At 42.5% G+C, this 26,672-nt stretch overlaps 1 protein-coding gene and 1 long non-coding RNA gene across 7 annotated transcripts in view; one reads left to right on the top strand and one right to left on the bottom strand.

The window, feature by feature from the left end:
- PHF21B (PHD finger protein 21B) overlaps positions 1-26,672 on the top strand; it is a 231,064-nt gene that overhangs the window by 158,635 nt on the left and 45,757 nt on the right. For all 6 annotated transcript variants that reach the window (XR_012896208.1, XM_075899842.1, XM_075899836.1 and 3 more), the window contains one exon: positions 15,270-15,362. Coding sequence is in view for 5 of the 6 variants with exons in the window: in XM_075899842.1 (XP_075755957.1) it covers positions 15,270-15,362 (93 nt within the window). In the remaining variant the exon portion in view is untranslated. The remainder of the gene's footprint in view (positions 1-15,269; positions 15,363-26,672) is intronic.
- Positions 2,051-26,672, bottom strand: part of LOC142818640 (uncharacterized) — a 55,490-nt gene continuing 30,868 nt past the window's right edge. Inside the window, exons 2-3 of the long non-coding RNA XR_012896211.1 lie at positions 4,730-4,786; positions 2,051-2,947 (exon numbers count right to left, since the gene is read on the bottom strand). This is a non-coding gene — a long non-coding RNA (uncharacterized LOC142818640). The remainder of the gene's footprint in view (positions 2,948-4,729; positions 4,787-26,672) is intronic.

Genomic DNA, 26,672 nt, shown 5'->3' with positions numbered 1-26,672 from the left:
TCTCCTGGAATAAAATGCATCTTTTGTAACTTTGAAGCTCAGGAAGCATATGAGCCTTTCTCAGCATCTCTCCTTTGCCAGAATGCTTTATATAATTTTGGCCCCACATGCTACATTCTTAGGGAAAAGCTTAGGGAAGGCTAAAGCTGAGGAGAGTTCTGTGAATTTCTGCCTAATGTGGTTTGCAAATCCTGAGGATCCAGGAGGAAGGCAGAAGACAGCTTTATAGATGCCAGTAATGCCTCATGAGGGTCTAAGACCTTCATGCTCTTCTCTTGATTTCCACCCTTCTGAGTTTTGCTGCCATTGCCTAACACTCCTCCACCCTCCCATTGCATTTAGCCTGTGCCCTAAATTTCACATTCCATGTCTGAGAAGGTAGGTGAAGGTAAGGAATTATTGCTGATCTCACTACCACCAGGAACTAAGAGCTACATATCTCCTCCCATAGCTTCAAGAGCCCTGACTCCACAGAGTTGGTATAATGGTTGGATGTCTATAGTGTCTAGAGAAGTGTAAGCATTCAAGAGAACCAATATTGCCCCCTTTTGCATGTTAGGGGACTTTTTTGACACATTTTGTTCCCATCTGTATCTCTTTTATGTGACCCATGAAATCCCAAGAGCTTTTCCTTTATTTTCTTTTAAATTTTCAGACTACAGAATAATGCAATAGGGTGGTGGTACTGGAACAATTTATCTAAAGAGGGGGTGCTGAAGGTGGAAAGAATGTATGTGGGTTGTTATTATTACATTAAGCCAGGGAGTGTGGTGGGACCCCCCTGTTCCAGTGCCTATGATGCAACAGAAATTATTATGCCTCTGAGTAAACACGTGTATCAAAACAAATATAAAGATATGTTGAACACTGAATTAAATTTTTGAAAGAGCAAGACCTACCAAAATACTGATATGAGATAAAACAAAAAGGGGGAAATAGGAATTACGGCTAGGCTTCTAGAAAAATTGGGCCAGAGTTTCTTAAATTTCTGTGAAGTCCCAGTCAAACTACAGTCCACATATTAAATATACAGTAAATATCTTTATGTTTGCTAGAAGGAAAATTAAAGATATTTGTGTGTATGCCACATAGAGTACTTAAATATGTTGTTTTTGCTGTTCGAGCATATGAAAAAATAATTGCTATTCAAATGTGTATGGTAACAGAGTGTAGTAGCAAGCTTAGAAACAATGGGTGATCATTGAAGTCAGGTGTAGCAAATTTTAAGTCAAATGAACTCAAAGGTTGCATTTAGTACTTGTCATTTATATAAAGCAAGCTCAAGGTTGAATGCTGTATTCAGGTTGTAAAATGAATGCAGAATGGGTAAAAAACCTGCAATTACTTCAGTGAATATCCATTCAGGTTAAGAATTTTCATCTTTGCTGTTGCCATAGCAATCTGTTCCCCTGTCACTACCACATTAAAAATCCATTCTGTAAAACTGTTGTCGCCAATATTGAACATATAACAGACAAAAACATTTTTAAAAAATAGCTTTAGGTGTCTTATTTGCGACAGGAAGCAGGAGTAGATCTTAGAGATGAGTATGTACTTTTAAAAAAAGATTAGCGGTACTATAATGTATTGTAGGAACACAGCATTTTTGCTGCAGTATTGAACTCAGTTTGAAATAGTTTGAAGATAATATAAAAAGGCAGTGTCACTACAGCTAAAATATTAAATTATTTTCCTAAAATATAAGAAAACCAATTGCCCTGGAATTAAATGTGTTTTTTATTGATGCACTATAGCAAAGGGCTTTGAAAAGTAAATGGTTGTTAACTTTGTCAGAGAATGGGCCTACATTTTTTTTCTTGCACCTTTGTAACTATTGACTTCATATACTCACTATTCATTATGCTAGCATAATTCTGGATTCAGAAGATAATTATGCCCAATAATAATTATACACCTGGGACCTGATCCTGTGTTTTACTCGCACCTAAAACTCCTATCAAAGTTAACAGTTTTGTCCTGCAATGAATGTAAGTTCAGCCTCATAGTTTTTATTAATGGAGCCAAATATCACAATGAATAACAAGCCTAGTTTGAGATGGTTCCATGAAAGCATTACCAAAACTAAGTAAAACCTGAAGCCTCTCTGCATATTATACATGTTAAAATCTTTACAACTTAATGGTTGTACTAATAAGCATGGAAACGAAAATGTTTGTGCTGATCATAGTAGCAGACCTAAAAGCCTACAGAGTAGCTAAAGCACAGTCTCAATAGAACATACAGTGGCAGGGTGGGTTTGATTTAAATCAAATTGATTTAAATCAATAGTCAGGAAGACTCGATTTAATCATGTTTTTCTACATAAAAGTGCATTCTTGTTGGTTGTCATAACCTTAATACATATTCTTCACAACTCAGACATAGATGTAGGTTTCATATTTAGAAGGTACTCACTATACATTTTAAAACAGTGATTTATTTTGAAAACTTTTCAGATTAGTTTTACAGCTATATCAGAAAATGAATAATTGTTTGATTACACTGTTTACCAAAAATAATTGAAGCAGATATTTATGAAGACACTGGGAGATGAAATATCTTCTTTTCAGCAGGTTAATCGTTTATATTTGCAGGATTTTCTTGACATCCTGTATTAGGAAGAGAACATTGTCTGACAGACATTTAAATTGTTTTATTTAACTAAAATAACAACATTATGTATTCTGGATTCTTTTTCTTCAACAGCAAACATAATATTTTAACAACACAAGCACGTGATTTTTTAAAATTTAATTAAACATTCAAGTTTTTTAAAATCAGGTTTGGTTTTGTTAAAGTTGTTTTTAACTAAAATGGTTAAAAGATTAAAAAAACCCACAAAAATTAAATCGACTATGTCAGCCAGGTCAGCATGGGAAACTTGAAAATATTGGCTTTTGCAGCTAATTCAGTTGTCTTCAGCTTCATTTTCCTGTTTGTTCATAATCTGGAAAAGAAAAATAAGCTTTCTTGCTTTTTCAGGTCCTAAAAAACAATATGCACTGGCAGAAGAAGCTACTGCTGTTAAAAGTGAGATTATCACTTCAACAGTCTCTGAATACAAGTGCTTAAGTGACTTCCACCATTTCACTGGTGTGACTTTCTTTAAAACATCATCAGCAAACATATAATTTTGAATAGTTCTCCCTTAGCTCTGAAGTTTATTATAATTGGCATTATGGAGGGATGATTGCTGGATGCCCATGTCATAGCCAACTCCTCTTTTTTCAGCAGTTAAGGTTTGACCTTGGTACCAAGTATTGAGAATATTTACAAGAAAATGAGCTGGAGATAGTGCTAATCTTATTAGTTTTTTTAATGCTTGTAATTTAACTTTGACATTGCATATTTATCTTTTTAAAATCTCAGTCCCTTCCAAATTACAACAGCATCAGCAATTAAACAACTATTTTCCTGCATTTTGTTCAAGGCTACAGAATTGGCTTCAGGGTACTCAGCATGTGTTCAACATTTCTCTAAATCTTAACGTTGAGAACTTTGGCTTTGATGATGCCATCTATTTTTTTCAAGAGTTTGTTCACAAACTGTTATCAGATTAGGTGGGTTCTTGATATAGTGTTCAAAACAGTCCACTACTGAGTTTCATTGCACGTCTTGAGGGAGAATTAGCTTGGTTCCCCCCCACTTCTTTTTTAAAGCAGCTGCTGCAAAGTGGTTGTTATGGAAGTATTTTGCAATTTCAACATTAGCCTTTATTTCTTATGCACTGAAGCCTTCGGCTAGGAGTTGTTTCAAATGAGCGCTGCAACTGTATGTTATTAGTTTGAGACTCTCTTCACTCTCTTAAATTTCTTCTCATCCTGGATACAGTTGCAACATTGTCTGTGACCAACCAGTATACTAGACATTTGAATTTTTTTCAGAGTTTGTTATAGCTTTTAGGGCTACTTCTTGTAAGTAATATGCTGTGTCTGCATTTCCTAAGTATAGATTGTTTCTGTTGTCTTCAGTTGTCTCACAAGCATATACAAACAGAATCATTGTGGACACTGCTCCACCCATCAAGACTCTAGTTTACAATTTTACCCTCTAAACATTTTGCATACTGCTCAATTTCTCTTTCATACACTTTATCCAGCTGTTTGCCTGTGGCATCTGCTCTGTTGGCTGGACTGTATCCTGGTCTGAATGACTGAACCATGTTAATGAAGCATTGGTTCTCAATCATATGGAGAGTTTGTTGCATAAACAACCTGGGCAATTTTTTCATCAATTACCTATTTTTGTAATCTACTGGTTCTTATAAATTTATCTATGGCTATTTCTAGATGATGGAGATTTTTTTCTTTTTGCTACAGGTTATGTGCTGTGGTTATGTGACATACGTGATGTGATTGAAGCCTATAATTAGTAGATAACTCTGAAATTATAGAAAATGATGGTGCTCTTGAAGGTAGATAGTCTTCAGACTCCTACATATTGAAGATGGATTCTCCGAAACAAAATAAGTCAATGCAGTTATTTACTTATTATTACCATACTGCTCACTTAGTATTACTTATTGCATTCACCTACAGTACTACTTTAAAGGTAAAATTATGCAAGGAAGATCTGCCTATTTCAGCTATTTATTTATCACAGTTGCATCAAAAATGATACTGCCATAGAGTATCTATATTTTATGCTCTAACATGAGAATTCAAGAATAGTCCAGAAGGAAGACAGGCAGTCCTTAAGAAAGAAACATGAAATAAAAAAGTTTACCAACCTGAAGATCCTGCATGTTCAGATATGTTCCTTTCATCATCTTCAGTGCAGTTTCCTCCTGAAAAGGAACACTTCTCATGATGTTGTTTTGTTCGGGCAACCAGGCCTTGCATTTCTTTGTTGCACTGTTTGCATTTTGCATGCATGCCTGTTTTACCCTAATATTCCCAAACTGGATCTCTTTTACAGCCTGCTGCCATTATAGGGGGTTTTTCTTCTAGTGAGAGAATACTATGGTAGTTTTTTTGCTGTTGACAAGCATGTTATCTCTGGAGACACAAATCCACAGTTTGAGAACTGCAAAACTAAGCATTTCTGATGGTATCTTCTACACTGAGACCCATTGTGTAGAGAGAAACCTAAATAATCTCTATAGAAGCCTCTGGAACCCCATAAGATTGGATCCCTAATCCATGAACTATTGGAACTCATTTACAAAACTTTTCATAAACATTACATAAATATATTGTCTCATACTATTGAATTAGATTTTATAATCCCTATTCCATGATGAGATATCTTTGAGCTATAATGTATCTGAATTAAAATGATCTTTTGATAGATTTTTTCCTCAGAAAGTATTTTTTTAAAATCCAATTTAAATAAAAAATCAGACTTTTTTAATTTGAAAAAAACATTGATTTTTATTCACTGTGGGGTGGTTAATCTTGGTGCTTATTCTTAACACTCACATTGGAGGTCTGTGCACTGCTTGGCTGCCACCAGTCTGTCTGTCCTGTTGTTTCATCTTACTTTGTTCAGCCTTTGTCTCTCTGATTCCTTCCCCCCGCCCTTTGTGTAGTTTCACTTTTCACATTTTTTGTCTTTCACTTGTCCTTTCCCTCTGCTTTTGTAACCCACATACCTAGTATGGTTACCATGCAGTGGCAGTTAGACCACAGCAAAATCTAACATTAAGAGACCTCTACAGCATGGGCCAGGCACCAGCTGGCTTTTAGTTCAGAGGGTAGGGTCTCTTATACTCAGCTCCACAGATCCCAAGTTCCAGTCTGCCTGGTGGCAGTTACACTTTCATATCCCAAATGTTTGAGAATGGATTTCTTAAAGTCATTGGTTTAGAATTACAGCAGCAGTGGAGGTGAAAGTGGCGCAACTATGAGCTAAATTATCTTGTTTGTATTAAATTAAAAACAAAATGAGTTGTCTTCAAGCTTTCCTTTTTCATGCATATTCTTTTGTTACACAGGAGCAACTGCATTTTTGTTGTTTTTTAAACTAGTTATGTCCTCCTATGGCTTTTTTCAGTTTGCCATTTTAATTACTGAGTTAACTGTACTTAATTTAGGGACCCATACATAAGCTACTTTCTTTCAGTACTGTCTTTGGTTGCTTACATTCCTCAATATCTCTTTAAAGCCTGTAGTTAGGTGTCATTTACCCAAGACACAGAGGCTACAGACTGTCATCAACTCAGTGGACTTCCTGTGTGGTTCCTCTCTGTGGGCAGCTGTGGACTGGTCATGAAAAGGAGACCCTCTCTGAAAGCCGCTGGACTGTGTTCTGTGCAGACTACCACAAGGGGGAGTTTGAAAAAGGGCTGGGATGTGACCATAGGATCTGTTATCATGTGTGTCCAGTATTAGATTAGTGTATAGGGGAGATAAGATTTGTGGTTCTGTTTCAGACTGGGGTCTAGGATAGTGATTGTGAGGCTATCCTGTGCCCTATGTATATGCCAGGGTGAAGAGTTTCCATGCACAAACTCATGATAAATGCTACTTAATAGAAGGGTTGCTATATCAGGAAATATGTGTGAAAGGTAAATTAGTTTATATTTAAAAGTTTCTTTCAGTAAAAAAGACCCTAAATCTGGTTTAAATCTGTAATATCAAATCCAAGAATTCAGGTAAGCTGAATGAGGATTCTTAACCTTCCCTCCATTATCAGCTCCTTTCACACACTAGAAGTATATAGCAGTGTAGGTATTTCAGGGGGTCACCAGAAACCCTACACAGACTGCAGATAAAGGAGAGATTTGAAGTTATCTTTGACTTTTATGGTCCTTTTTTATTAAAATGCTTAGAGCTGTAAATGTAATAATAAGAAACTCATTTATCTTGACAAAAGTGCTGCTATAAACTGTTCAGCACTCATAAAATAACCTTTTAAATTATTGTTTCTGCTGGTATCGATAAATTCATACAAAGTGCTTAAAGGTCAGGCATTGCCAGAAAGAATGTCTTTTCAGCTTGTTAATTAAAGGTTTATAAGAATGTGCACTAGCTTGCTCTTTTGACAAATGGGGGGGGGGGACCCAAAATGCAAGAAACAGATAAAATGGCAGCAATGAGAGACAAGAGGCTAAGCCAAACACTACATTCACCATAGAATGTATGGGTCTCTTGTGAGGAAGCTGGTATTGTTGAAGAGGAAAAACAATTATTCACATTTATGGAAAGGGGGATCTTGATTATAGTCATCATGGAGGCAATATTGATAGATTAACTTGTTGAATGCTTGAAGCTGAGAGCAGGGGACCTGATTCACCACTGTTAATCCGGGTCTGCGCCAAGTTACATTACTGAAAAATGGGAATAATCTAAAGATGAACCACATCATTCCATATTTCAGGTCTTACTCCTAAACCTCAATACAGATTGAACCTCAGTGGTCCAGGACTCTCTGGTCCGGCAACATCTGTAGTCTGGAAAGACCACGGATTTTATGGGACTAGAGAGCCCCAGCAGCAGAAGTTGCTGGCAGCTTGGAGCAGAGCCAGGTGGTGGGGCCAGCGGAGCTCATGGGGCACCAGAACCCATAGCTGGTGGGGCAGGGAACCTGACGGGGGTGGAGCCTGCAGGGCAGTGGATTCCACAACCGACGGGGCTGCTGGGAGCTCCAGTGGAATGGCAGGGCTGACGCGAGGTTGGCAGGGATATCAGGAGCTGTGGTAAGGCTGCCGCAAAGTCAGCAGAGCCACTAGGAGCTCTAGTGGGATTGCTGCGAGGCTGGCAGGGCTGCCAGGAGCTCCAGCAGGGCTGCCGCAGCTTGTGGAGCTGGGAGCACCGGCAGAGCTGCTACAACTTGCAGGGCTGGTAGGCTGGGGAGAGGAGCCCAGTGAGGAGGCTGGCAACTAGGGTTGCCAGGTGTCTGGTATTGACCCAGACAGTCCAGTATTTTTGCCTCTTGTCCGGTAAAAAAAAAAATCAGAAAATACCGGGCACATAAAATGTTCAGTATTTTCTTATTTTTTTCCCTGCCAGGAGGCAAAAATACCGGATTGTCCAGGACAGTGGTCCCCAATGCGGTGCCTGCAGGCACCATGGCATCTATGTGCGCCCACCGAAACATCTAGGCTGGCCCCGCCCCCGGCGCACAGCACATGCACAGTGCCGGCCCTGGGCTCAGGGCACGTGGGCGACCTCTACCCCCGGGCGCGTGGCGCATGCGTGGCCCCACCCCCGGAAGCGCGGCACGTGAGTGTCCCCGCCCCTGGGCACCCGGTAGCCACAAAAGGTTGGGGACCTCCAGTCCAGGTCAATACCGGTCACCTGGCAACCCTACACACACTCAGCAACCGGGCCCAGCCCCCTTCCCGCTGACCTGGTTCCGCAGGGGAGCTGTCTGGCCCAGAGCAGGAAAACAAGATGGCCAGCGGCAGCCTGTTAAGGCCAAAATGCCTCAAAGGCATTTCTTAAAGGGGCCATGCTGGGGTTTATTTATGTATTCATTTGCTTAATAACTCTCGGGGGAGGGTCCTTTTTTGGGGGGTGGCTCTACAACTTTGGTCTCCCCCTCTTTTATCTCAACAGAATTTTTTCCCCAGTGATTTTTTGGGGGGGGTATTTGGTATTTTTGGTGAAACCATCTGGCAACCCTATTGGCAACTGTCCCCCCCTCCCCCCCCAAAAAAGCCCTCCCCTGGTCTGGAAAACTCTCTTGTCCAGAACTTGTCAGGTCCCGAGGGTGCCGGACCAGGGAAGTCCAACCTGTACTTCCATAAGGACTATAATCAATATCTCCTCCCCCTTTATTTTTATAGCCCCCCCAGTCAGCATTGAGGCATTGTTTCAAATAGCTAGAACCTGTTTCTACACTCTGCTATTCCAGTTTAACAGGGGTTCAACTGGAGTAATGCCTGAAGTGAACCAGCCTTTGAGCTTAGACGATCTGGCTTCTGTTCCTACCTCTGCCACTTCTTCACCCTTGATATATAACTTTGGCCTCAGTTCTTACATCATAGAATAGAGATGATAATACTAACTGACCTTAGAAAAGGGGTTTGAGATTCTTAGCTGAAAGGCATCATAGATAAGTGCAAGGTATTTATTCTTTATTGTTTATGTACTTCTGCTAATGTGCTGACTTGAGCTCTTTTAATTGTCCAAACAAAAAGAGATAAACACTGACTAAATAGCACAAATAGTGAAAAAGCAAATTTTTAAAAATTGTCTCAATTTTTATATTCCTTGATGCTATAAGAAATATATGTAAGAACTTTTTGGATTTTTTTTCCACCTTCAACATGTGAGATTTACCCTGGCAATGTCCCATTAAATATTTAAACAGCAGTTCTTTAATATCAAAAGTTGGTAAACCCTGAGCTGCATCTCTTCTACTGAAAATTTCATAACTGAAGAATGCCATAATTTGTTTAGATTCTCTTGAGGTGTAGCAGCAGTACTCTGAGCTTCTTCAGGGAAATAAATCTAGAGCATTTTTTGAGAGTGTAGGTGACAGGATTAATGATGACTTCATTTGAAATTCTGCCAGAATGTGTTGTCCACAGACATCAGAATGAACTAAGTCTATAGTACCTAGTAGCTTCTGGAGTTTCCCTTTTCTCCTCCCATTTCCATACCACTTTTGGCTCAATCTTTGGGTTGTAAATGTATCAGAATTATTACTATTATGAGTACATAGGTTAAGAGGAGATCCTTTCTTGGAGGACTATGATGGGGAAATTCTAATTTTTGTACAGGTTTTTGTTTAAGATAATATATTTGAAGGTGTGCAAGAATGGTCTTATCAGTTTGGAATTTTCTATATCGTTGACATCTATTTCTTAAATAACTTTTGGTTAATCAGACTACTTGTTTTATGTTCAATTCCCAGTCCATTCGTTAGCAGCATTTTTTATTCTAATCTGGAATGCATTCTTGTGCAATCTGAAAAGCCTTTTGTTGTGTATCTCACTTTGTGTTTTCAGTATATGTAATTGCATGTCTAAAATTAGTTGATGATGAAAGTTGCAACCATTTTGACTCCAGCTCAGAGAAGTGGGAGACTTCTTATATTAACTTGCTAGTACATGGTGTGCAGACACTACGGGATCTCTTCACCTTTACTGCAAATTTTAGAATAGTAATGAGCAAGATTTTAGGTGGAGAGGTTGGTTGGAGGTTGGCTGCCTTGCATTTTCTGTCATCATGCAAGAGTAAAGTGGGTGTAAAATCAAAAAGGTAGTTTTTTACTTTTGCTTTAGTGTAAATTATTCAGAGCTCAGATACAGAAGAATCAGCCTACTTGTTGAGGAAGGGGTTCTTTTTTAACTTGTAGCACCTTCTGTGAGCATTAAAATATACATTAACAATGTTGGGAAAGGAAATCCTCTGGTCACAGAGTGTGCAGCATGCATAGCAGCAGTACAGTTTGAACCTTCCTTGTCTGGTACCCTTGGAACCTGAGGGTCCCGAAACACAGAATTTGCCAGACAAGAGGAGGTCAAGGCTCCCTACCGGGCTATAGGCTCTGCTCCCTGTCGCCTGCCACTGCCTCCAGCCCGCACACCATGCCAGCTCTGACAGGCTGTGTCCCCCACTATGCCAGACCCAAACAGGGACCAGCTGACTCCAGTCCTGGCTGGGGCTACACTCTCCACAGCCACTCTGGCTAGGACTATGCTCCTGACTGATGGCCCTTCTGCCTCAAGCCCTGACAGGGGCTGAGCTCCCTGCCAACTGCACCAGCCCCGACCAAGACTGTGCTCCCCACCGTACCAGGGGCTGTGCTCCTGGCTGCTGGTCCCACTGCTTCCAACGCCAGCCAGGTCTGTGCTTCTTGCTGAGCCTGGCCAGCTGGGCCACAGATGTTGCCAGAGCAGAGAGTCACAGATTTTAGAGGTTCAACCTGTACAAGCTTTCCTGTGCCATCCTGCCAATGTGCTACACCAGTTGTTCTCAAACTTTAGCAACTCAAGGACTCCCATTTTGATCTTAAAATTTTTTTGAGAACCCTGCCCTGTCCCTTCACCGAGGCCCTGCCCTCCACTCATTCCATCCCCCTGCCTGTCACGTGATCTCCACCACCCTGACTTTCACTGGCCTGGAGTAAGGGGTTGAGGTGCAGGAGGAGAGTGAGAGCTTTGGTCTATATCATCTCAGACAGGTGTCTGACTAACCTGCTCTTAAATATCTCCAGTGATGGAGTTTCCACAACCCCCCTAGGCAATTTGTTCCAGTGTTTAACCACCCTGACAGGAAGTTTTTCCTAATGTCCAACCTAAACCTCTCTTGCCGCAGTTTAAGCCCATTGTTTCTTGTCCTATCCTCAGAGGCCAAGGAGAACAATTTCCTCCCTCCTTCCTGTGTCACCCTTTTAGATACCCGAAAACGCAATCATGTCCCCTCTCAGTCTTCCCTCAGTCAGGGAAGTTGAGTTTGGGATACAGGAGGGGGCTCTAGGCTGGGTTAGAGGATTAGGGTGTAGGGGGCTCCAGGAGGGAGTTCGAGTGTGTGTTTGGGGGGTTCTGGGCTGGAGCCAGGGATTGGGGTGCAGAGGGTGAGTGAGGGCCAGTTGGGTTTGTGGGCTTTGGAGTGAGGCTGTGGATGAGGTCTTTAAGGTGCAGGAGAAGTTTCAGCATGCTGGCGGCGTTTACCACAACATCCTAGAAGCAGCCATCATGTCTCTATGGCCCCTAGGTGCACGGGCAACATGCGAAGTGCCACACACTACCCTTGTGCCCTCAAGCTCTGTTCCCACAGCTCCCATTGATCATGGTTCCTGGCCAATGGGAGCTGTAGAGACAGCACTCAGGCAGATGCAGCATGTGGAACTCCCTGGATACCCATGTACCTGGGGGCTACAGAGAGGGTATGTCTACACTACCACTCTAGTTCAAACTAGGGTGGTTAATGTAGTCAACCGAAGTTACAAATGAAGCCCGGGATTTAAAAACTCCGGGCTTCATTTGCATTTTGCCGGGCGCCGCCATTTTTAAATCTCTGGAAGTTCGGACTCCGTGCCCGCGGCTACACACGGCACGGAGTAGGTAGTTCGAATTAGGCTTTCTAATTTGAACTACCGTTACTCCTCGTGGAACGAGGTGGAACGAGGTGTAACGGTAGTTCGAATTAGAAAGTCTAATTCGAACCACCTACTCCGTGCCGCGTGTATCCGCGGGCACGGAGTCCAAACTACTGGGGATTTAAAAATGGCGGCGCCCGGCAAGATGCAAATGAAGCCCGGGATATTTAAATCCCGGGCTTCATTTGCAACTTCGGTTGACTACATTAACCATCCTAGTTCCAAGTAGGGTGGTAGTGTAGACATACCCAGACATAGTACCTGCTTCCAGGAGCTGTGTGACACCAGCACAGATAAGCCCGCTTTAGCCCCAGACTGTGGGTCCCAGAAGGAGAGAGGAGCTGATCAGCAGAGCCCATGTGCCCATTGGAGTTCCCTCGCAGATCCCAGTTTGAGAAACATTATACTATACTGTAGCTAATGTACTACCTGCAAGTTCGTTCGCTTTCTATCAATTCAGTCCTTAAGCTATCTGGTGAGACTACCAGCAAGAGTGCCTTTTATGATGGGAATGCTTCACCATGAGAAACTGAGCAGAGATCACTAACTCATTTTAGGCAGGCTGCTAAATATCCAATAGAATTTAATGATTTTCAATCAGTGACTTTAAGAGAAAGCATTCTGAGGTCTAAGGTCTAAAAAATGTGAATTTCCAGCTGTTTCTAGGTCACTATTTGGGCACCTTAATAGGGCGGTTCTGTAGCTGGGGGCCACCCAACCCTGGTTATAGAATGTGTCATACATGGGAGAAAGCAGGGTGATTGTCCTATGAAAAGCAACAGGAGGCTGTAATAAATGAAGGAAGAACAAGAAAGTGTAGAATAGAGATACACAGGGACTGTGAATTACTCGTGCAGGGAAGACCATGAGACCAAGGATATCTCTACACTTCAGTAAAAACCCCATAGCATTAAATCTCAGAGCCCAAGAGCTGACTTAGGCTCATGGGAGGAGGAACTCGGAGGACAGGCTGTAAGAAAAAACAGATAGAACAACAACTCTGGCCGTGAGAAAAGACACCAGAGCTGACTGTGGACTATTAAATCAGCCACAGGCTGCAGTTGTTATTTACACGAATGCCTGTGTGAAGTTCTTAAAGAGGGATGCAAGAGGGGCTTAAACAACGTAGATACCTGCAGAGTGACCTCTGACCACATTGCAGTCATCAGGAAATGACCACTCTTCCACAGGCATAATTTACTTTAGAAGTAACTGCAAAGAAGAATGGAGTGAAGGGAGTATTCTTTCATTTTCAACTTAAGAGAGAAGAAGGATGGACTCAACTCATTCCCAGTGTTTTCTGAGTCTCCAGCAATGGGGTGTCTGCTAGGATGGAAGCTGCAGTAGTAGAAAGTGGCTGCAATTTTCCTTTTTCCCCAGGGTTTGCAGGAGCCCACATAACACATCACACTTGAAAGTGCCTGGCACTCATTGGGTAGAGATGCTGGAAGAGGTGGTGATTCAGATAATTCACAATACGGCTTCTCTTTGTGAGCCTCCAATGGTGCTGCTGTGGGTAAGAGATCACTGCAGTGAAAATACTGCTTGTTCTTCCTCCTGATGCAAAGGTCTTCACTTGCAAATTGCAGTGTAACTTATTCCCACTGCTTCAGGGAGATGTGAATACAGCTTACTCTGATTCAGTTACTGGCTAGTACTCAAACAAACTTATTGCAGAAATATTCAAACACAGAAAAAACATACTACAGAACAGAGACGAAAAAAACAAACTGAAGAAGCGCTGACTCAGCAAAGACAAACTGGTGAACTCTTGGCCTCAATCACTCAGTCGCTCCCAGTTCAAGTTCTGCTCTTTGCTGAATACAAAAGAGCACAATTTTGTAGAATTGGATAATGGTATACTTTGGTAAGGAGGGCAAAGGAATGAATCAAAACAAATTTCAGAGGTGTGTGTTTCTAGTCTTTTATCACAGAAATGTGTATTGCTCTCCAGCCCACTGATAACCAACTGCACTCTGAGGGTATGTCTACACTACCACCCTAGTTCGAACTAGGGTGGTAACGTAGGCAACCGGAGTTGCAAATGAAGCCCGGGATTTGAATTTCCCGGGCTTCATTTGTATAAAGCCGGGCGCCGCCATTTTTAAATGTCCGCTAGTGCGGACTCCGTGCCGCGCGGCTACACGCGGCACGGACTAGGTAGTTCGGACTAGGCTTCCTAGTCCGAACTACCGTTACTCCTCGTGGAATGAGGAGTACAGCTAGTTCGGATTAGGAAGCCTAATCCGAACTAGCTACTCTGTGCCGCGTGTAGCCGTGCGGCACGGGGTTCGAACTAGCCGGGATTTAAAAATGGCGGCGCCCGGCTTATGCAAATGAAGCCCGGGAAATTCAAATCCCGGGCTTCATTTGCAAGTGCGGTTGCCTACATTACCCTGCTAGTTCGAACTAGGGTGGTAGTGTAGACATACCCATAGAGGTTAAAATGAAGCATTTGTTTGATGAGCCAGGTCTTTTTTAAATGCTGAAACAATTGTTACAAATAAGACTGTATAGTGAGTTGTGCCCATGAACGCTCATGGTACCATCTACGTGTTTTGTTAGTCTTTAAGGTGCTACTAGTCTATTTGTTGGTTTTAAAGTTTTTCCTATATAGGTAGAGTAAATTAGAATAGTTATAACTGGCATGGCTCAAAATGTGTTTATCCAGAAGCACAGTTTTAGATTATTAATACATTATTGCACCCCATAGGTTGCATTCTGATTTTGGATTTGATGGGACTGTGACAGATCAGTATATACCAAATCTCATTTTTATGATAAAAGTAGAATATACTCTGTAAGCTCGCTGAACTTTTAAGGAGAGCCTGGCATTTTGTAATGTAACATCTTAAAAACTCACATGTATCTCTTTTCCTTGGATCACTTTTGAAAACAAGCTACTGCTCAAACAAACCTTGAACTTGGCAGGGCACTAAAATACCTTTAAAATAACCAGGATGGTGTACATTATAAGACAAATCCTTCATACTCAGTCCTGCAAAATGCTCCACAGAGACAATAAATCATAATTAAGGATGCTTTTAAGAGAAGATTAAAGCGGGAAACAATTCTCTGTCTCAGAAGATGGGAGGGAGGGAGAGAGAGTTCCAAATGCACTGAAACGCTACAGTGTTACTCCCCAACTATGGAGAATCAAATACAGAGAAGAATAACAAACAGACAGGGACTAGTTGGATAGGTTTCAGTCTATCTCTGGAGAGATTTGAAAGTGCCATTGTTTCAAACCCTGTTCAACTGTTTTCTTCTGACAGGCTTTGGGAACTATCACTGCAGTGCCCATTAAAGTTCCTCAGGTCAGCTCCTTGCAGAGGTTGGCAGGACAAGGACCAGCAGTGCTACCTCAGGTAACAATACTATTTCAGAGTTTTGGGGAAATTATTTGAACTGAATTCCAAATCTGATATTTTATTCTTCTTCTATATACCTCTTTGGCATCCAGCCTTGTTATGTCTAGGACACTCAGTTGACAGAATGAAAACTGAAGGCTTGAACCTATAAATTACTGAAAATCTTGGCTTCAGTGGGGGGTTAAGCGACATGGTTGTGATTTTCTAGGTCTGGAAAAAAAATCCACTGGTTTTCTTCTAGGAGTGTATAATGATGGCTAGGGGAAGGAGGAACACCGGGGAAGGAGGGAGGAGGGACAGTGAAAGGCCCCAAGAAAATCAGTAACAGTTTTTTGAAAAGAAAAAGCAGAATGAGTAATACATGTGATATACAAAATGAATCACAAACCTAAAAAGATGCCGCCTACATTGTCCTAACTGAAAAGCTTACAACTCTGTAAATAAAACAATGGTCCAGGGACAAATTAGGCAAAGTAGACACCGTGCCAAGGAGCACTGGCATTATAGAGGCACCTTAACCTCTCTAAAACTGTTTTCAATATGAAGGTCAGCTGTAGGCAAGGGGTGTGTTAAAGATGCTGTACTTATAGACTCAGGGGGCTCGTCTACACTGGCCCCTTTTCCGGAAGGGGCATGTTAATTTCAACTATCGTAGTAGGGAAATCCGCGGGGGATTTAAATATCCCCCGCGGCATTTAAATAAAAATGTCCGCCGCTTTTTTCCGGCTTTTAGAAAAGCCGGAAAAGAGCGTCTACACTGGCCCCGATCCTCCGGAAAAAGCGCCCTTTTCCGGAGGCTCTTATTCCTACTTTGAAAGAGCCTCCGGGCGCTTTTTCCGGAGGATCGGGGCCAGTGTAGACGCTCTTTTCCGGCTTTTCTAAAAGCCGGAAAAAAGCGGCGGACATTTTTATTTAAATGCCGCGGGGGATATTTAAATCCCCCGCGGATTTCCCTACTACGATAGTTGAAATTAACATGCCCCTTCCGGAAAAGGGGCCAGTGTAGACGTAGCCATAGGGTATGTCTACACTACAACATTAATTCGAACTAACGGATCCAGACTAAAAAACTAGTTTGAATTAGCGTTTTGCTAATTCGAACTAGCATGTCCACATTAAGTGGACCCTAAACCGGGCTTAAGGATGGCCGGAAGCAGTGCCGGCAGGGCATCAGAGGAGGACTTAGAGCGTGGAGATGCTGTCTCAGGCTAGCCGAGGGCTGTGCTTAAAGGGTCCCGACCCCCACCCCGGACAGACAGTTCTCAGGGGTGCCCCGCTTGGATTGCCCGGACTACCCACACTGGGCACATCACACCACTCAGCCATCAGCCCGGCTGCACTTGCCGCAGGCTGCCATCCGGGGAGAGGGGGCAATTGGGGGGCTGCAGGAGAGCTTCCACCCCCAGAAGCCCGCAGAGCCAGCCCAGTCCTCCCCATCGGGGGCTCGTACCCCATTCCTCCCTCACCTCCTTCCACTTACCCTTCCCTAGCCCCTCTTCTTGATGTACAAAATAAAGATAACATGTCTTCCAAAATGGAATCTGTCTTTATTGAACAAAACTGGGGGAGACTGGGAAAAGGAGGTGGGAGAGGGGAAGAGAGAGGCTGGGAGAGGGGAGGGCAACTAAAATGATCAGGAGTTGGGAACAGGTCCCATATGAAGAGAGGCTAAAGAGACTGGGACTTTTCAGCTTAGAAAAGAGGAGACGGAAGGGGAACAGGATAGAGGTCTCTAAAAGCAGGAGCTGGGTGGAGAGGTTGCATACAGAAAAGTTATTCATTAGTTCCCATAAAGAAGGACTAGAGGACACCAAAGGAAAGGAATGGGTAGCAGGCTTCAAACTAGTAACAGAAAGTTGTTCTTCACAAAGCAAAGAGTCAACCTGTGGAACTCCTTGCTGCAGGAGGCTGTGAAGGCTAGAACTAGAACAGAGTTTAAAGGGAAGTGAGATCAAGTCATGGAGGTTGGGTCCGTGGAGGGCTATTAGCCAGGGGGTAGGAGTGGTGTCCCTGCCCAAGGTTTGTGGAAGGCTGGAGAGGGATGGCACGAGACAAATGGCTTGGTCACTGTCTTCGGTCCATCCCCTCCAGGGTCCCTAGGGTTGGCCACTGTCGGCAGACAGGCTACTGGGCTAGATGGACCTTTGGTCTGACCCAGGACGGCCATTGTAAGCTCAGGGCTCAGGGTCGGTGCCCCTTTAAGGGGTCCGGGGCCGGGAGGGGGGCAGACGAGTTTCCTTGGTGTTGGCCAGAGTGGCCACCAGGGAAACCTGGGGAGGGCTAGCTTCCCACTAGTTCGAATTAAGGGGCTACACACCCCTTAATTCGAACTAGCTAGTTCGAACTAGGCTTAATCCTCGTAAAATGAGGTTTTCCTAGTTCGAACTAAGCGCTCCGCTAGTTCGATTTAAATTCAAACTAGTGGAGCGCTAGTGTAGCGCCTATTAAAGTTAAGTCGAACTAACGTCTGTTAGTTCGAATTAACTTTGTAGTGTAGACATACCCATAGGCTACGTCTAGGCTGGCCACAAATTCCGGAAAAGGGATGCAAATCAGGTAAGTCAGGATAGGGAAATCTGCGGGGGATTTAAATATCCCCCACGGATTTAAATAAACATGTCCGCCGCTTTTTTTCTGGCTTGGGGGAAAGCCGGAAAAAAGCGTCTAGACTGGCGCGATCCTCCGGAATAAAGCCCTTTTCCGGAGGATCTCTTATTCCTACTTGTTTGACCAAACAAACCCAAATGTGCTGAAAACACACTTTATTGATATTGAACGGGCTGGACAAGAATGAAAGTATTTTCATAATTTACCATATTCTCAACTATCCAGACTTCTCTCCCTGCCCAACCCCCAACTTTCTGCTATTTTAATTAATTGTATTAGAAGTCAACCAATCTCCTTCACACAAAAAATGTTTGGAGTAGAGATCAAGCTCTTTTGTTTAACATTTTCGAATTGAAGAAAGGAACAGAATTACATAATATAAGTCACATTTTAGCCTCTTCTTCTGGTGTTGGATTCAACCTATATTCAACCTAATTGGGAATTAGTCATGTTGGCCAAGTACTAAGCAGCTTCTGTAGTAACTCCTGAATTGCTGTTTGATTTGTTATCCTGACGTGGTTTCAGTTCATTCTTACATCAGACTAGATTTCCATTGAGACTCTGATAGTATTCTTCAGCCTGTTGATCAGTCATCTCCTTCTGAAACCTTCATTCATTTTTAATAATTTTCTTTCTCTAGAATTTCTCATTGTGTAAATTGCTTGTTTTATTTGTGTAAAATAGTTGCTTTATTTTGATAAAATTCCTTTTCATGCTTATTGGAAATTTCAGCACACTTATGGCAGTTGGATACAAATGCATATACAGTAAAACTCCAATTGTCCGGCATCCAGTGGTCCGGCACTCCCGATAGTCCGGCACCAATTGGAACCCGGAAGTGCTCCGGCCAGCCGGACAATTGGAGCTTCTAGCAGGGAACGGTGTGGCGAGGGGCGAACCCTCCGCCGTTTTGCAGGAAGGCGGGGAAAGCACTGTGCCACCGCCGAGAGTTTCCAGGAGGGGAATGGGCTCCCCACCCCCCCAGACTTCAGTAGTTATCGCCAAGCAGGGGGATGAGGGGCGGCGCTGCGGGACCAACCCGGAAGCACCCCAACTGCTCTGCTCTGCCCCGCCGCTTCCCCAAGTCCGCTGCTAGTCAGTTTCAGCAGCAGCAGCAGCGGACTTGGGGAAGCGGCAGGGCGGAGCAGAGCATCTGGGGTGCTGCCAGGCGCCGAGCAGGGGGGTGAGGGTCAGCGCTGCGGAATCAACTCGGCAGCACCCCAGCTACTCTGCTCCGCCGCTTGTCCGCCGCGTGTCAGTTTCCCCAAGTCCGCCGCTGCCACTACTAAAACTGACACGCGGCGGACAAGCAGCGGAGCAGAGCAGCTGGGGTGCTGCCGAGTTGATTCCACAGCGCTGACTCTCACCACCCTGCTCAGCGCCTGGCAGCACCCCAGCTGCTCTGCTCCGCCCTGCCGCTTCCCCAAGTCCACCGCTGCTGCTGCTGAAACTGACTAGAGGCAGACTTGGGGAAGCGACGGGGAAGAGCAGAGCAGAGCAGCTGGGGTGCTGCCGGGTTGGTCCCACAGTGCCGACCCTCACCTCCCTGCTTGGCGATAACTACTGCAGTCTGGGAGGTGGGGAACCCGCTCCCCTCCCGGAAACTCTCGGCAGCGGCGCGGGGCTTCCCCTGCCTTCCTGCAAAATGGCAGAGGGTTCGCCCTTGCCACACCATTCCCCGCGCACCCCCAGGACGCAGTGCAGGTACTGGCAGACTCATCACAGCCCCCCGCCGGTGTACCTCCCGATACTCCAGCATATCCGAAAATCCGGCACCACCTAGGTCCCAAAGGTGCCAGATTATCGGAAGTCTACTGTACTCAAGTGTCATGAGGCTCCTGCACTAAATCTCATTTTCAGACAATCAACTAGCAGGCTATTAGTGGCAGCGGAATTACTGAATGTTCATAGTGTGCTTTATTTTTTATTAAATAGTGTACAGAACACAGGTTTAGAATTATTTCACCTGAGAAATTCTTTAAACTTTTTAAATTGTATTTTTTTTGTCTGAGCAAATGGCAGATACCTCTATTGGATGTCATCTTATGCAAGTTACAGTCAATATTGAGTGGTTTTCTTTTAGGACACAGATTTAATGTCAGTAAGAGGGAATGTAGTTTTTTCCCTCTGTAGCTATTAGCAGGTCATTTCTCATGTCTGAGCAATCACCTAACATCAAGATCAGTGTTTTTAATTCTTTTTTATGTGTGTGCATATAATAGTAGATCTGTGAGTTAAAATCTGTCTGGAGGAGAATATCGAGGATGAAGCACTTAAATTATTTCTTTACATTGTTCAGTTCACGCAAGGCATAAACAGTGGTTATAGTTTTGTTATCAAGTTCAAGTTTGCTTTTCAGTTGTTTTATGACATAATCACACATTTATTTTTGCCATTTTGGGGTGTGTAACAAGGTGGACCAGGCCCCAAAGCCTATGGTCCTGCCCCAGAAAGACTATAGAGAAGTCTGTCAAGCAGGCTAGAATGGCAGCAGAGGAAGCAGCCAATCAGGGGCCAGAAAGTCTCTATAAAAAGATCTGCAGGACCAGAGGCAGTTCAGTTCCTGTGAGGACCACAAGCTGTGCAGCCTAGCTGATTATCTGGCTGCTCTGTGGAAGACTGGAATATGATGATAAATCCCTGAGGTAAGGACGAAGAAGCTGTCTCCAGGAGGGGAAGCCCTGGAGGTGCCACTCCCTGCCAGAGTGAGGAACAGACTGAAGGAATAGACTTAGGAACACTATGGAGTCCAAGATGGGCCATTGTTAAATGTGTATCCAGAAGGGGTTTATATACACACACAGGGTGTGAGACTCAGCTGGAGAGCTGAGTTGCTGAAGAAACTTTGAATAGAGGGTGTAGGCATACACACTTGACTAAAGGGGGCACTAGCAAGAGGTGAATGCTGCACCATTATAGGGTATCAAAGATGAACAGAGAGAGATTGCTCCTGAAAGAAACTGTTGTTGAAGAGCTGCTGGAAAACCTGTAACAGGATTTAAATTAATATTAAGGTGGTAGTGATAGTATCACAGGGATCACACTGGCAAGGTTATCAGTGTTCTATTCTTCTTTAGGAGACAAACTGTCATTCAGCAATATATTTGATCTTGGAGAATTAGAAAAAAATGATTTTCTGCAATTTTTTTTAGACAAGCATGAATCCTTTGTATCTTGTTACTAACAATTCTTGACAATATTAACAGTTTACTTTTGAAGAATTATTAGTTTTAATTACTTCAGTTACATGTTTTCTACCACTATGTTTGACTTCAGGCATGTTGAGTCAGACATTCACACACTGATATTTTATAATCCTCTGTTCTGCAGTATTAATCAGGAGCTTTCACACTTGCTATAATTAGAATGAGAAACACCCACATAGTGAATTCATCATTGTGAAAATTAAAGAATGAAAATGAGCAAGCCAGTTCTATATTAGAACCACCTTATCAGATGTCCAAGGGTGCCATTTAGAGAAGATTGTGGTGACCAGGGGGGACAGAAACCCCCGGTACTGAGTTTGAACCCCCTGGATTTCATACTTGAGGTCTGCTTAGTTCTGCATACTCTGACTCCAGAGGTAGTTCTTAAATGCAACAGAGTTTGAGCTGCTTGCAGATTTGCCTGTGGAGCAGGGAGTTTGTTATAAAAAGAGGAAGGCAGGTGATTAAGAATAACAGAAGACTGGGCATTCCACTAATTAATGGCTCGTTAGATCATCATGAAAACATTGCCAGGTACTGCACTTAAAAGATAGGGTGTAAAAGAGTAGGAATGAGTGTTGTGCTGCTGGGATTTGCATTTGGATTACTTACAATTGTTCTTGAAAAAGGGGTGAACGGGGACCAATCCAAAACTGACTGCAAAGAGCTACAAAGGGATTTCACAAAATTGGGTGTTGGGCAACACACAGGCAGATAGAAATTCAGTGCTGATAAGTGCAAAGTAATGCACATGGAAAAATATAATCCTAACAATAGATACAAAATAGCTGTTACCACTGAAGAAAGAGATCTTGGAATCATTATGTATAGTTCCCTGAAAAAAATCTGTTAAATGTGTAGTGGCACTCTAAAAAGCTAACAGAATATTAAAAATCATTAGGAAAGGAATATGTAATAAGACAACATACCATATTGCCTCTATATAAAGTCATTGTATGCTCACATCTTGAATACTGTATGCAGCTCTGGTCAACTCATCTAAAGAATGATATATTGTCTTTGGAAAAAGTACAGAACGGGCAACAAAAATTATTAGGGGTAATAATATGAGGAGAAATGAACAAAAACGAGACTTAGCTTCCATATGAGGAGAGATTAACAAATACAAGACTTCTCAGCTTGGAAAAGAAATGACTAAAGGATGGGGAAATATGTTAGATGTCTAGAAAACCATGAACGGTGTGGAAAAATAGAATAAGGAAATGTTATTTCTTCCTTCAATAACATAATACAAGAAGCTGACCTAATTAAATTTATAGGCAGCAGATTTAAAACAAAATAAATTATTTTTTCATGATCAATTTGTGGAACTCTTTGCCAGTAGATGGTGGAAAAGCCCAAACTATAACAACGTTCTAATAAGAACAAAATAAATTCAGTGAGGATAGGTCCATCAATGGCTACTAGCCAGAAAGGGAAGAGGTGGTGCCCCTAGCTTCTGGAAATGGGCAACAAAGGATGTATCGTGATAATTGCCTCTTCTGTTTATTCCTTTCTGAAGCACCTGGCATTGGCCACTGTTGGAAGACAGGATACTAGGTTATAAGGACTTTTGATCTGACCCAACATGGCCATTTCGATATTCTTATATAGAGCTGAAATGTATCTGCCCCCTTGCTGTAACCCACTAGACCCCCATTTCCCTTCCAGAGCTGAGATAAAGTCCAGGAGTCCTGACGGTGTCTCTCTCTCTCCATAGAGTCAGTAACAAAATAAGAATATACATTACATTTGTTTAAGGCTAACCAGTGTCTCTTAAGTGACTTGCCACAAGATGTCAGCATATGTTAGTGTTAGAGCTGAGTGGGTCTAATATATATTTAATTTTCTTCATTTATATAGGAATTAGATACAGTGCTCATGTCAGCTAACTGCTAAGTTGTCTGCCCCAAAAAAGTAGAGTTTTCCAGTGCCTTAGTAGCCCCTGGATAGAAATGATGTGTATGGGGGAAGAGGTGGAAGGGTCGGTTCCCTGACTCCCCATTTGGTGCTTGGCTTGTACCAAGAATGTTCAGTAACACTGCTGAAGCCTCTGTCCACAGTCCGCTCCCCACCCCATGCTCTCACTCTCTTCTCCATCCCTCATTACAGCATGCCCAGGTTGGCCCTTCTAACACAATCTGAAATGGTGCCCCTGCATATGTCCTACTCAGTTTTCAAGAATTTCTAATTCTCCTTCTTCAAGCCATATCCTTTTCTCCAACCAGCAACAATTTGGCCCATTCCCCACCTTCCTAAGCTTACAGAGAGTTCTATAACTTTCTTATTGTTTCCTAACCATCATAAAAATAACCTGATATTCTTAAAACTTTCCTGTTCATTCACAAGTAGAAAGATTAGGCTAGGGGGTAGTCAAATAAGTGCACTGCTGGATAAATCAAGACCGCCAGACACTTTTGAGCAGACTGCAAAATATGTATTTATTTATTATCACTATTGTTGTTATTTTGCAGTATTTTCTCTGGAATTTGGACCTTGACCAAAGAAATTCATCACCAAGAAATTTGGACTTGGACAAAAAAAAATTGCATACCTCCCTGTGTTAGGCTCTAATTTAAATCATAATCACACTTTCAGAGATACCTTATGTGGATGCAGACACAACAGAATGACATAGAAGTTTTTTAAAATGGGGAGAAACAAGACAATGTATTTTTGTAGGGGGGTGGGGAAATGAGGTTGTCTCAACTCTGTATTTAAGGGAATGTTATGCTTCCAAGGTGGAACTCCCCAATTTGCAGGATTCAGTCCAATATGAGTTTCTGAATAATCTACCATTCTTGTAAAGGCACTTACTATTTTTTCTTAATTTAAATAGTTTTATAATATTAGCCCTTGGGAGCTCTTCCATATGGAGAATAAAGCTTTAGAGTCAGCAAAGTCACCAACTGACAACAAATTGCCATCATGTACTATAGAACTGTTATTAAATAGGAAAACAAACAAATATTGTAAGTTCATTTTACAATACAAACAAAATATTTCCTTAGGCCTTCACTAACACTAAATGCAAGCTATTTTGGCAGAGTTTTAATTTTTTTAATAATTTTATTTTGGAAAAAATATACTTAAAATTATAAAAATTGCTTTTATTACAAACTAGTGTGGAAATTCCTTCTGTAATTGAGATGTCAATAATTTTATCCTCCCTCCCCCATCATCTTATTCCTCATTTCATATCTTATTTAAGATTTCCAGTTAAATGAAACACATTCCTTAGTTAAACTGCACTCTTTGTTCTATTCTAGAAACACAGGCTGGGTTTAATACAAAATACAAAAATAAATATCTTTTACTTATCTTCTTTACAGCACTGAGCACTGAGTTCTTGACGGCATGGGCAGCACATGTTAGATATTTGGGATGGCTAAGCCTTCCCAAATAAAGAAGACTGGCCATAGAGAGGGAGCAGATGCTGAATGCGGGTCACCTTCCTTTGGAGGCATGTTGTCCTGCCATTTTTGTGTCCTGGGACCAGGAGCTCTGGATGCTCCCTAGAAGTTGGAGGCCATGTGCTCCCAGACCATAGCCCTGCCCCCTGATTTACTCCTCTGTCTTGCGTTTCACTGGGGCTGACAGGGCAGCGAGGGCTAGTGAGAGGGTGGAGCTGGCTGGGAGGCTGGAGGTCAGGCAAGGACTGGAGGGGACTGGTGGCAAGGGGGCCAGAAATGACCTCCCCTGGTCTGGCAAAATCCCTCATCTGGGACTGGTCAGGTCCCGAGAGTGCCAGACCAGAGAGGTCCAATTTGTACAGACTTGCTTATGATTAATTTGAAAGTTCCTTGGGGCAGGAACTATCTTGTTATGTGTTTATGTGGTGCCCAACACAAAGTGGTCTGCACCTGTAATTGTCTTCCCTAGTGCTACTGTGGTACAAATAATATCACATTGCTAACACTGGTGCAGTTCCAGTACCTGTAGATTATAATATAGACAAGGTTCCAGTGATCATTAGTTCTTTTGTCACCATGTTATCGAGACATTCTTAGAGCAGAGGTAGACAATACAGTGGTAAAAATGCCCACATGTGCAGAAGCTGAACATGCTCTAACCCTCCCAGTGCACTAGCATCCGTGCCTCTGTACCACTAATAGCAACAGTGGGAAACATTGTGGAACACTGGTTTAGTGTAGTCATGGCCCATGCTAAGAGCTAGGACTGTGTAAGGTAACAGCTCTCTCTGTTTGCATAATAATGAACTCTTTCAAGAGGAGTGAGGGAAAACTCACTAATTAATTTTAAAACAATGTTTGAGGGATTAACATAAACAGTAGAAAAGTTGAATACATATTTAAATACAAATTATTAGAATTTAAGAAAACTTTGAAACAGGAAAAGAAACCAAAATAAATGGTTGTTGTATAAAATGTTAAATTTACTTTTGCAATAAGGAGAAGATAGCGTTTCACTGTTTGAATCAAGGTGTGTTGTAATTGAACCGAGTAAAATCATCATTAGAAATTCCAGGAGAAAAAGACTAGAATCCTATGAGTGACCACACACAGCTTTCTGGGACATAAGCCTCTCTGTACTTCCAGAGAGACTTGCTGTAATCTAGTTGAGGGGAAGGGCTTGTCTCCACTTACCAGGAGTTCTATGCTATGGAGCTCAATATCTTGTGGTTTGATTTAGCAGGTATTGTAAAGACATGCTAAATCAATCATTGATGGCGCCCAAGGCGACTCCGATACTCCATCGGGTCATGCAGAATAAAGGAAGTCAATGAGAGTGTTTCTCCAGTTGACCTCCCCCAGTGGGATTCTACAGAAACTTGACCTAGGGTACATTGACTCTAGCTACTCCATTCATGTAGCTGGAGTTGTGTATCTTTGGAAGACTTTCTCCCTTAGTGTAGTCCTGGCCTGAGATGCTTACTCTAAGAGTGTGTCTTCATTGCTGCAGAGATTGACATTGCAGCGATTGATCTTCTGGCATTCTTTACTAGACCCACTAAATCAAATGCTGGCGACACCCCTGTTTACCGTGGTATTCCTTGCAGTCATAAAAAGTAAAGGAAGTTTCTCCCATCAGCCTCCTGCTGTGGGAGCAATGCTAAAACTCGTCTTAGGGTATGTTGATTCCACATACATTATTTATGTAGTTGGAATTGCATACCTTAAACCGTTTTTCAGATGTAGCGTACAAGTGCCCTAACTTCAGGTAACTTAAGCAGTATGGTATATACCAGACTACTGTACACCTTTTAGGAGTCTGGTTTGTCTTGTTTATCCCAAGTTTCACTTTTAAAAAATCGGTTTGTTTTCAAAATCATATTTAAAAACACAAAAGTTTCACAGAGCACACTGTAACTGAAAAATTGCTTCTTTTCTCATTTTTACCATGTAATTATAAAAATCAATTGGAATATAAATAATGTACTTACATTTCATTGCACAGGTTGGACCTCTCTGGTCTGGCATCATCGGGACCTGACCGGTCCTGAACAAGAGAATTTGCCAGACCAGGGAAGGTC

The sequence above is a fragment of the Pelodiscus sinensis genome, chromosome 1 (genome assembly GCF_049634645.1).
Source record: "Pelodiscus sinensis isolate JC-2024 chromosome 1, ASM4963464v1, whole genome shotgun sequence".
NCBI lineage: Eukaryota > Metazoa > Chordata > Testudines > Trionychidae > Pelodiscus > Pelodiscus sinensis.
Note: the sequence above shows the minus strand (reverse complement) of the source record. Positions and strands in the feature narration are given on the sequence as shown.